Source organism: Pleurodeles waltl, chromosome 11, assembly GCF_031143425.1.
Source record: "Pleurodeles waltl isolate 20211129_DDA chromosome 11, aPleWal1.hap1.20221129, whole genome shotgun sequence".
Taxonomy (NCBI): Eukaryota; Metazoa; Chordata; class Amphibia; order Caudata; family Salamandridae; genus Pleurodeles; species Pleurodeles waltl.
Window position 1 is genome coordinate 968,495,147 of NC_090450.1, and position 12,770 is coordinate 968,507,916.

The 12,770-nt window shown below is 42.5% G+C and overlaps 1 protein-coding gene across 1 annotated transcript in view; it reads right to left on the reverse strand.

Moving 5' to 3' along the window:
* Positions 1-12,770, reverse strand: part of SLC25A1 (solute carrier family 25 member 1) — a 128,198-nt gene that overhangs the window by 23,365 nt on the left and 92,063 nt on the right. The window contains exon 7 of the mRNA XM_069215204.1: positions 4,522-4,637. Within this exon, the coding sequence (XP_069071305.1) occupies positions 4,522-4,637 (116 nt within the window). The remainder of the gene's footprint in view (positions 1-4,521; positions 4,638-12,770) is intronic.

Sequence of the window (12,770 nt, forward strand, 5' to 3'; positions counted from 1 at the left end):
CTAAAACGATACCGATGTTTGAAGGAAAGATAGTATCGAGATCTACTGGAGCAAGAGGGAACACGCCTGAACCAGACAGCGGAAAGAAAACAATCTAACAAAGGACTCGATGCCCATGCGCACTATCGTCGAGAGGAGGAGTCACTCAATCTCGTGACTAAAAAATAAAGCTTCTTCAAAGAAAAACAACTTGTAACACTCCAAGCCCAAAACTAGATGGCGGACTTATGCAAAGCAAGTGTATCTGCAGCTACACATGCCATCGAACATGTATATATCCTCAAGGTTGGTAGATGTGGAGTTAAGAATGGTAAATCTATAATTACGTATTTGCTTTTACCTTCTCAACATTTTGGTCATCAATATTTTTTAAACATATTCTGTCCACGTGATATGTTTGCAATTAATATTCTGTCAGACATCCGTCCTGAAGGGCCTAAGGGTGATCTAGATGGATGTGTCCATAACAGTCTGAGTCTGCAGAGTCGGGAGCTGGCAAGGCTAGCTGCAGCATGACAAGGGGGTATTATCCTGAGGAAACCTTGCCTGGGAGGAGTTCCTAGGGGAGAGATCCCAAAGAGTTGGACAGCTAGGCATTAGGTTCTCCTGACCTGCTGGGCCCCAAAGTACTAGTTGAGCTGGAAAGGGTGTGGATCTAGCTGGCACACACTGGAGCAGATTCCAGAAATAGAATAGTAAGCTTTGACATGTCTGAATCTTAGGGCTACCAAGTCTCTGCATGGCATATGGTTCCCTAGTGTCAGTGGATGCTGCCATCCCACACACAGAGAAGGCTCTAGTGCTGGGATCAGAGTGCAAGGTAGGTGTGCCACAGTAATGGGTAAAAGAGGGGGACCTCCATTCCTGACACCAAAGCCCATTCATTGGTGTCCATTCAGCCCTCCTCCTACCCAATGGCATCTCATGCTATTCTGGGTGAATTATTTGGTTCATGAGTGGCCATAAGCAACCATTCCTATAGCTTATAAATGGGCTTGTATGTCAGAATATTGAGGATTTAATATCACCTTGCCAAAATACTGTGGCCAAAACATCAACTACTACAATATTGTGAAGATCAGCATATGCAGATAAGTATAGATTTATATTCTTAACTACCCATTTATGCACCTTGAAGATATATACAGGGAGTGCAGAATTATTAGGCAAATGAGTATTTTGACCACATCATCCTCTTTATGCATGTTGTCTTACTCCAAGCTGTATAGGCTCGAAAGCCTACTACCAATTAAGCATATTAGGTGATGTGCATCTCTGTAATGAGAAGGGGTGTGGTCTAATGACATCATCACCCTATATCAGGTGTGCATAATTATTAGGCAACTTCCTTTCCTTTGGCAAAATGGGTCAAAAGAAGGACTTGACAGGCTCAGAAAAGTCAAAAATAGTGAGATATCTTGCAGAGGGATGCAGCACTCTTAAAATTGCAAAGCTTCTGAAGCGTGATCATCGAACAATCAAGCGTTTCATTCAAAATAGTCAACAGGGTCGCAAGAAGCGTGTGGAAAAACCAAGGCGCAAAATAACTGCCCATGAACTGAGAAAAGTCAAGCGTGCAGCTGCCACGATGCCACTTGCCACCAGTTTGGCCATATTTCAGAGCTGCAACATCACTGGAGTGCCCAAAAGCACAAGGTGTGCAATACTCAGAGACATGGCCAAGGTAAGAAAGGCTGAAAGACGACCACCACTGAACAAGACACACAAGCTGAAACGTCAAGACTGGGCCAAGAAATATCTCAAGACTGATTTTTCTAAGGTTTTATGGACTGATGAAATGAGAGTGAGTCTTGATGGGCCAGATGGATGGGCCCGTGGCTGGATTGGTAAAGGGCAGAGAGCTCCAGTCCGACTCAGACGCCAGCAAGGTGGAGGTGGAGTACTGGTTTGGGCTGGTATCATCAAAGATGAGCTTGTGGGGCCTTTTCGGGTTGAGGATGGGGTCAAGCTCAACTCCCAGTCCTACTGCCAGTTCCTGGAAGACACCTTCTTCAAGCAGTGGTACAGGAAGAAGTCTGCATCCTTCAAGAAAAACATGATTTTCATGCAGGACAATGCTCCATCACACGCGTCCAAGTACTCCACAGCGTGGCTGGCAAGAAAGGGTATAAAAGAAGGAGATCTAATGACATGGCCTCCTTGTTCACCTGATCTGAACCCCATTGAGAACCTGTGGTCCATCATCAAATGTGAGATTTACAAGGAGGGAAAACAGTACACCTCTCTGAACAGTGTCTGGGAGGCTGTAGTTGCTGCTGCACGCAATGTTGATGGTGAACAGATCAAAACACTGACAGAATCCATGGATGGCAGGCTTTTGAGTGTCCTTGCAAAGAAAGGTGGCTATATTGGTCACTGATTTGTTTTTGTTTTGTTTTTGAATGTCAGAAATGTATATTTGTGAATGTTGAGATGTTATATTGGTTTCACTGGTAATAATAAATAATTGAAATGGGTATATATTTGTTTTTTGTTAAGTTGCCTAATAATTATGCACAGTAATAGTCACCTGCACACACAGATATCCCCCTAACATAGCTAAAACTAAAAACAAACTAAAAACTACTTCCAAAAATATTCAGCTTTGATATTAATGAGTTTTTTGGGTTCATTGAGAACATGGTTGTTGTTCAATAATAAAATTAATCCTCAAAAATACAACTTGCCTAATAATTCTGCACTCCCTGTATACCATCAAGGTATATGGTAGAGTGGCCGTGAACTCAGGGAAGAGTGTGCAAGAGCCCTATGGAGGGTAGAAGGACAACGCACACTCAGGAGAGGGAACAGATTCTATGGAGAAAGACAAAGTTTAAAATTCTATTGCAACCACAGGAGTGAGACTGAGAGTCCTGTGGCGAAGCACACGGCGTAGGAGTGCAGTGCCCAACAGGAGGGACAGGGAAAGTCCTAAAGGAGGAAAAAGTCATGGTAAGACCCTGTCCATATGCGAAAGCAAGAGTCCAGTGGTGGAGCAAGATATGTATCAGGGCACTGGGCCTATAAGCGGGTGAGAAAGAGCCCCATGGAGGAACACAAGGTACGACAAAGAAGGGATTCCACTGAAAGGGCATCAAGGGCCCTGGAGAGCAACACAAGGTACAACAGGGCAGGAATCCCACTGAAGGGGTATCAAGAGCACTAGAGAGCAACAGAAGGTGCAACAGGACAGCACCCCCACTGAAGGGGCATCAAGGGTCATAGATAAGAATAAACAGTACAAGAGGCAGCGAACTCACTGAAGAGGCATCATTGGCCCTAGAGAGGAACACACAGTACAAGCGGGGGGCACATCCCCTGAAGGGACAGCAAATGCCCCAGGCAGGAATACACAGTACAAAAGGGCAGAGTACCCACTGAAGGGGCATCAAAGGCCCTCGATAGGAACACACAGTACAAGAGGGCAGCACACCCACTGAAGGAACATCTTGGGCCCTAGTGTGGAACATACACAGTACAAGAGAGCAGCGTACCCACTAAAGGGCATCAAGGGCCCTAGGGAGGAACACAAGGTATAACATGGCAGCACACCCACGGAAGAAACATCAAAGGCCTTAGGGTGGAAGACACAGTACAAGAGGGCATGACACCCACTGAAGGGACATCAAAGGCCCTAGAGAGGAACACACAGTACAAGCGGGGAGCACATCCACTGAAGGGACATTAAGGGCTCTTAGGGAGGAACACACAGTACAAGAAGGCAGAGCACCCACTGAAGGGGCATCAAAGGACCTAGGGAGGAACACACAGTACAAGAAGGCAGTGCATCCACTGTAGGAGGATCCAAGGCAATAGGGAGAAACACACAGTACAAGAAGGCAGTGCATCCACTGAAGGAGGATCCAAGGCAATAGGGAGAAACACACAGTACAAGAGAGCAGCGCAAACCCACTGAAGGGACATCAAGGGCCCTAGATAAGAGCACACAGTACAAGAGGGCACCACACCCAGTGAAGGGGTATCAAAGAACGTAGGGTGGAAAACACAGTACAAGAGAGCAGCGCACAGACTGAAGGGACATCAAGGGCCCTGGGGTGGAACACACAGTACAAGAGAGCAGCGCACACACTGAAGGAGCATCAAAGGACCTAGGGAGGAACACACAGTATAAGAGGTCAGCCCACCCACTGAAGGAGTATCAAGGGCCCTAGGGAAGAACACAAAGTACAAGAGGGCACCACACCCAATGAAGGGACATCAAGGGCCCTAGATAAGAACTCATAGTACAAGAGGGCAGTGCAAACCCACAGAAGGGACATCAAGGGCCCTGGGGTGGAACACACTACAAGAGGGCAGCACACCCAATGAAGGCACACAAAAAATTCCATTGGGAAGAACAGGACAGGCAGCAATGCTGCCTAATTATGGAAGGGACAATAAGTGCCCTGGGGGGAACACACAATACAACTGGGTCATGAACATGGTGAAGGGACATCACAACTCCTATGCTCAGAACAAGAGCACTTCCTGCCTTCTGCAGCTGGCATCTCCTGCACCCACCTGCATCCTGGTCTTTACCACGTCCAGCGGGGTGTTCCCAAACACGCTCGCAGCCCCAGCCGTGGCCCCAAAGAGCCCTGTGATAAGGGGGTTCACGGCCTTGTTTGGATCGTCCCCTAAAAACAAGGAGATGGGATAGAAAAATTGCTTTGCTTGGTAAAACATTTCGAACTGTGATCAAGGTGTGAAACCAAGGATCTTCAAATCGAAAAAAGTAAAGAGTAAAGAAAAGAGAGGTTGAGAGAAAGGGGACACGGAAAGAAAGGGGAGTGAAAAAAGCAGAGGGAAAGCGTGAGTGAGAGAAGACAAAAAGGTTAAGATAGTGAAAGGAGATATGAAGATAAAGGTAAAACAAAAAAAGCAGAGGGAGAAAGAAAACAGAGGTACAATGACAAAACAATGGCAAAGAGAGAGGAGAAAACGTATGGCCACAAATAGAGGGCCCACATGAGCACCTCCAGAGCATGTGTACCCTACAGCCTGCATCCAAAGTCCCACCTTTACCCCCTAAGAGAAAACATTAGGGGCAACCACAGCCTACACAGTGCTGCCAGGAATGTCTGCTGCATTCATCATGGGGCCCTGTCTTAAGGCATGCTCACTGGGAGTCTGGGTTCCAGTTTTGTTACTGCTCCCAACATATGATGCCGCTGTGTTTAAACCAGTCTTTCGCTGTGATTCAAAGTGACGTTTGGCCAGAAATTGCAGCTATGCACCACCCCACCTACGTCCTGGCCTACTCACAGTCTGGCTCCTCCCCAGCCCCCCTTCTATCCCCCTTACCACCACACCTATAGCCCAGGGCTCCAACACTCTGATTCCAGGAGAAGAAGGGAATGATGGGTGAAACTGAATAAGTACAACATTTTTGAATAAGCCATGTGTTTTCAAATTTAATTTTAAATGTGTGTAATTATGTCCATAACACATTTTGCTACACATAGTATATATTGTTTGCTCAAAATGTTCACAGGTCACAACCGGAATCCCAAGGGCTCTCATGCTCAACTCTCTCCACATCTCGCCCTGGTGGAGAAATGATCTCCCCGTGTGGAAGAGGGGTGGCTATTCCTTCACCAGACCACGGGGTGCTTCTTTGTGACCACTATTCAAGGTCCAGCCTGATCACAAGTATTTCTTCACACAGCTGCTTTACTCCAACTCTGCTCTCCTCGAGATCTGCTTTTTCTTCCAGGCTTCTTAAATGTCTTCATACTTTCTTTTGCACCACTAGTTCCCACTTTTTCAATTGAGAAAGTTTCCTAGCTTACCTTCTATATTGGCATTCCCAGGGCTTCATTTGTAAAAACAGTAAGTGCCAGGGCCCTCGTCAGGAGGCCACTGCAGCTTGCATCACCCATTGCCACTGCCAGACCCGTCACCGACAGAACCAAGACAACTACTAACCATCACATGCTACAGTAGGACAAAGAAGCCTTGTCCAGTCCCCAGAGCTATAAGAAGGGCTTGGGATGCAGGATTAGTCGTTGTTAATGCATATTGAATTAATAACCACTGTTGTTGAATTAATCTCTGATGTAGGGAAACAGCGCCACCATGTGGTAGACTGTCATAAATGCTTGTGTTGACAATTAAGTGCTGGTGCTGAGCACTGGCTCAAATTAATCACTGCTGCATTCCCAAATTCCTGTGCCAGCTGGGAACTGCCTCTTTGTGACAACTGGGGTGGCCTGCTTCTGTTTCCTTCCTCTTCAGGTGTATGCCTGTTTCTATGTAATAGAAGCACTGCCTGTTTACTGTTCTAGTGGGACAGAGGTCACCATACCAACATCCTGTGGAAGACAATGGTGTGAATCCTGTCTGCTGCCACTTGCAGCCCTCTGTCCTTGCATTCAATGCAGTAGACTTTGAGTAGCGGTTACAAATAGGAACCTCCAGGGCCTAGTGAATGAGCATCCAGTTCTGTTCCCCAGTAGGGGCACTTACTACTCCAACAGAACAAGATGTGGAAGAGAGTAGAGAAAGATAATCCTGCGCCAGATCAGTTCATCAAATGTGGGGCAAAGGCCTAGACTTCTCAAGGAAAGTCAGCAGATATACATTACTGCGTTACATCAGCACCTGGAAGACTTCCAAACGCTGTATGCTCTGTGTACACTGCGCTTCTTACTTGTGCCGTCATCACATCTTAGCCCCCGTCCAGCGTACATGGCCAAGCCCACGGGTAAACTAGCCACTTCACCCGAGGGATGTTACTCCACAGTAGTGCATTAAATGGAAATACAGAAGAGTAGGCACTTACTATTTAGAGTACCCGATTGCCCCTGAAAAGTGCCTGTGCGCGCCCATTAAATGTAATGCAGCAGTACTGAGAAGTTCAGGTATTCTTTTTTTCATATTAAAAAAGTGCAGGTACTCAGTCCAGGCAGTACCTGCCCATTTAAAGCACTGACCATAGGTCACAAGGTCCGGTACCCTGAAGACTATCTGACAACAGAGAAAGACTTCCCCTCCACCCCAAGGAGGCTAGTACTCCTAAATAAAGATCAAAAGAATATGAAGCTTCACTTGGTAAACCTCTGCACAAACCTAAACTTTCACAGAGATGTTTCTACTTGACTTTTAACTGCTTGCCTGGATGTGATTCTACAAATCTAGTTTCCTCTGCAATGGAATATGTATTACCTTCTTACAGCCAGCTGAACTTTTGACCTCTCTCTTCAAACACATTTAGCTGAGGTTTTCAACTTTCAGTATTCACTGGCAGCTCTTGTCAAGGAGCTCTTTCAAATTGCTCTTCATAACATGGTAAATGCTTTCCTTTGACGGAGGGGATTTTTTCCTTTTCAGAAGGTTCCCTTAAAACTAGTCACCGATTGTTTGACTATGTGCAGTAAAGTGCTTTGCTCTTGTGATATTCTGTTATGCCTGTTATGAGAGAACAATTTAGGATTTTATATTTATATATTTTTTATTATATTTTGCTCTGTTGTTGGAAACTTCTGGCAGCAGCTTCTCATTGAAATATAATTTCATCAACACCTCACGTTGCTGGCTTCCTATTACCAAATTGCTGCTGGCTTTTATGGGGAGACCACATAATTCTCAGAGTTGCCAGTCATCATCTTTCTCCAAGTCTAATAATCCTCTTCGAGTGGTACGCACACATATAACTAAATCTTCTCTACCATCAGCTTTAACAATGGATAGTGCTGCAGTCTTTTTAAAAGATAGCGCCTCTTCATCTCATGCTGCTGGCGCAATTGCGAAAAAAACATCTAACACCTCCTCCGTCAAGCGCCCAAAAAAAGACCTTGATTCTCCCTCAAAATCACCTACACATCTTACTCTAGATGATGTCATGGAGGAATTGCGTGCACTAAAGCCCTTTATGATGGACACTAATGCCTCTTTGCAACGTATTGAGGAGCAATGGTCCCAACACGAACAACGAATTTGTACTCTGGAACAGAGAGTCAGTAACCTTGAAGATTGTAACACTGTCATTCCTCAGATCTCTAAAGACATAGCTCAACTTAAAAGGCTTACTGAAAACTTAGAAAACAGAAATAGGAGAAATAATCTTCGCCTTTTTGGGATTCCAGAAGGTTCGGAAGGCTCTAATATGATCGCATTCCCTCAAAAAGCAATACCTTCAATTCTTCGCTTGCCTCCTACCTCTCCCCTCTCTATCCAACGGGCACATTGTTTAGGTCCACAGACTTCAACTGGCCCCGTGCACATCCTAGAGGAATTATTATTCTCTTTCTCCAAATTACTGACTTGATGCAAATACTCTCGGAAGCCAAAAAGATGGGCTCTTGCTGGGTTCAGGTCATAAAGTGTTTTTCACACAAGACTTCTCTCCTGCTACAGCTGCACATCGCAAAGTTTTTGGACTTTCGTCCACAACTCAAATCCTTGAATATTCAATATGGTCTTCTTCACCCTTGCATTTTCAAAATTACATTCAAGGATAAATCTTACTCGTTTGAGGAACCTTCAGCACTACAAACGTTTATTAACCAACACAAAACAGAAGCAATGGAACTAGGAGCATCTGCAATCACTTGAAGATATAATTTTATTTGTCTTTAATGTCCTTTCTTTTTTTTCTGGACAGTTTAATAGTAATGGTTATGTTTAATATTTATATCCATGGTTTTCCTTCTCTGCATCTTCTAATTTCATATATATATATATATTATTTTATTTTTTTTAGATAGTGTTCTTTGTGCAATCCTCATGTTCCTTTCCCAACCGTATCCCTTTCTCACCATCCAAACTGTTCTCCTACACGTTCCACTGGTAAGCTTTGATTTTTATTGTTTTTCATGTCACAGTCCTTTACTGTAGTTATTACGTTATTTGTTCTCCTGAATGGTACATTTTTCGTTTGTATGTTTTTTTTTCTTCCATGAAACTCGCCTTCATATGTTTTAGTATCTAATATCACTTTTCTTGTGCTGAAGCCACTCTTGCCTGTCTTTTCAGGTTCTCCGCTGTCCCTCTACCTTTCGGGGTACTCACTTTCTATCTTGTTTTCTTTAGCTTTCGTGGACTTTAGTCCCTGTATTGCCACATCCATGTATATACAACTTCTGGAGGTCATCTTCCTCCTTCTCTTTTTCATTACTATCTTGTTTCTTTCCTTTTGCAAAATTGATATGCCTAGTTTTTTCCTTGTTACAGCAGTTGTTTATTAATACTTCTTGTTATGCAACTTAGAACTGTTACTTGGAATGTTAAGGTGCTTAAACACACCATTAAACGTCAGTGTGTCTTATCTCACCTAGCTCGTTTGAAATGCCACATTGCTTTGTTGGAAGAGACTCACCTCAACGACTCTGAGGCAATTAAGCTTAAAAAACAATGGGTGGGAGACATTTTCTACTCCCCTTCCATCACAAACAAAAATGGGGTAATTATACTCTATCATAAATCTCTCAAACCTACCATATTTCACAGCATCAAGATACAGAAGGTCGCTGGGTACTTGTTACATTTACAATTGACAATATTTCTCTTACTATCCTAAATATATACGCCCCCCCCACATCCAGGTCCAAATTTTTGGAAGAATCTTTCACATATTGTCTCTGAACATTCCTCAAACAATTTACTAATAGGTGGTGACTGCAACCAAATTCTCGATCCATTTTTGGACAGACGTTCCACGTCACGTTTCATTCCACATGCCTCCCCACAAAGCTTTTAAAAACTTTATTTTACAGCATTCTCTCTCTGACTCCTGGAGAGTATGCAATTCCGACCTCTTGGAATACTCTTTTTATTCTCCTGCCTACCATTCCCATTCTAGGCTTGATTATATCTTTCTGAGTAAAGGTTTATTGCAACATATGGTCAACTCTGAAATCGGTGCTATTTTGATCTCAGATCTCGCACCTGTGATTACTGACCTTGATCTTTTTCTTAATGGTTCTAAAACATCTTCATGGAGGTTTAATAACTCTCTACTTTCAGATGCTACTTTTATCGCTTCCTACAGTAAGTTTATAGAAGAATACTTTCACATCAACGATAGTGATCAACTATCATTTCATTTTGTGTGGGATGCATTCAAAGCAGCCTCTAGGGGTTTCATCATAAGTTACGCTCACTCAAAAAAAAAGTCTGCTCAACAAAAATCGACTTCCATCCTTGAAAATATAAAGTCCCTAGAACATGAATACTATACTCACAAAACTAGTAAATCACATCTTGAAGTACTAGTCTCAGCTAAAATGGAGTTTAACCAATATACCACTGAACAAGCATGTGGCACCCTCCTGAAAATAAATGCCAGATATTATGGTGGTAACAATAAAGCTGGTTCTCTTCTATCTCGATATTTGAAACAAAGAAAAAACATCTATTAAATCTATCACAGATAACAATGGTGTTAAACACTTTAGAGATAAAGATATAGCATCATGTTTTGCTTCTTACTATAAGGACCTGTACACTCCAGAACACATACCAACAGTTGAATCTCTCAACCAATATTTCTCTAATGTCAAACCAAGAGACCCATTGCAGATTGACCTCTCATCTTTAGACCAACCCCTACAACTTACCGAACTATATACAGCTTTACAATCTCTCCCCAAGGGTAACGCTCAAGGCCCAGATGGCTTCACAGTAGAATTCTTTATTCAGTTTGCTAAGTCTCTTTTCCCCAAACTCTTTCAATTACTTAATCATTTTATAATGTCAGGTTCTGCATCTGGCTCATTTACGGAGGCCATGATTTGTCTTATTCCCAAAAAAGATCGGGATGCAACTGATTGTAAAAATTATAGACCCATATCTTTAATTAATACTGATTGTAAACTCTATGCCAAAGTTTTAGCTCTCAGTTTACTCCCATATATACCTGACCTTATTGATTCTCATCAATCTGGTTTTATCCCTAATAGAAATATAGCAGATAATTCCCGTACTTTTTAAAATATTATTAACAAGGCATATAAACTTAAGATTCCTCTGGCAACTTTATCATTGGATGTGGAAAAGGCCTTTGATAGGGTCTACTGGGGTTTCTTGTCGAAAGCATTGGAATGGCATGGAGTAGGTACTAAATTCCGACATTTTATATCCATTCTTTATTCCTCACCATGTTCCTCGGTTATAACAAACAGTATCCGATCTCCTTTTTTCCCTCTTAAAAGGGGTACTCGTCAGGGATGCCCACTATCTCCTTTACTATTTATTTTGGCTTTCTAACCTTTTCTATACCAATTAAAAACGTCTGAACAATTTACAGGGTTTCAAATTAATAATGCACACATCACATTTATGGCATATGCTGATGATATTCTTTTGTTCATGTCTCACCCTGACACTTCTCTTCCTGCATTCCTGCATGAACTCAACTTATATTCTGATGTATCTGGCTATAAACTTAATATAGACAAAACAGTGGTCTTACCACTTAATGCTCATTGCACTGGCTCTGTATTCCTTGATGCAGGATTATCTTGGAATTCTTCTAAGATTAAATGCCTGGGGGTATGGTACTGCACTACTCTCAAGGATACATTAAGGACTTAAGGACTAATTTAGAAATCCTATCTGCAAAGCTTGTAGATCTCACACAGAAATGGTCTCCGTTATATCTCACGTGATGGGGCCGCTTGGACACCATTAAGATGATGCTTCTCCCTATCATTAACTTCTTCCTTATGATGCTTCCTATTAAGATACCAAAACTATTTTTTAGTTCAATTGATAAAATTCTATCCAAGTTCCTGTGGAATGGTAAACAATCCAGAATCTCCCTCTCGAAATTAAAACTTCCTAAAGTACAAGGTGGAGTTAATTTCCCTGACTTTATAACTTATCACTAATCTTTTGGCATTAAGCAAATACATCCCTATTTATCTACACTCAATGATGCCCCTAAAAAGCTATGGTTCTCTTTGGAAGAAACATTTATTTCTCCCTTTTCCCATAAACACATTATATTTATGTCTAACCCCCCACAATTCTGGTTGCCCAGCACTATCTGCCATTCAGTCAACTTACTGAAACCTTTTTTTATTTCGCATCTTAACCCCATTAATCAATTCTTTAACAGTCCTATTTGGCACAATAGTTTGCTTAGGAAACAAGGTAAAACCTTGTGTTGGAAGGCTTGGATGACTAAAGGTATTCTTCTCATTTCCCAAATATATCATAAAGACTCTATCATCCCTTTTACTACTCTCTCAGCAATTTATAATCTCCCTATTCGCATGAAATCCCAATATATCATTCTTTCTACTCTAGTCCAAGAGGCCCTCAATAAACTTATACATCATAATCATTCTTCTCTTGCATCATCTCCACACCCGACTGTAACTTCTAATTATCCTAGGGCAGCTGGAATTTATAAACTTTTAAGAAGGTCTGTTTCACCTAGACTCAAATCACCTATTGAGCCATTGTGGGAATCAGATCTTGGTGTTGTTTGTCCAACTTCTTTATGGGATCGAATATGGTATAAGATACATTCCACTGCACGCACTACAAGCCTCACACAGACCCTATATTTTTTTATAATAGACTTTTCTACACTCCTGTACGCCTTTACAAACTCAAACTTGCACAAAATGACAATTGTTGGCGCTGCCACACTCAGCAGGGTACTGACTTTCACATGTTTTTTTTCCTGTCCATCCCTATCTACTTTTTGGTCCTCAATATGGTCTCGCATTTCAGCAATAGCTCAGATCTCCTTACCAATGTCATATGAATTACTGTTTTTGGGTGGCATGACTACTGAGCTTCCGGTGTGTATCTCTCCT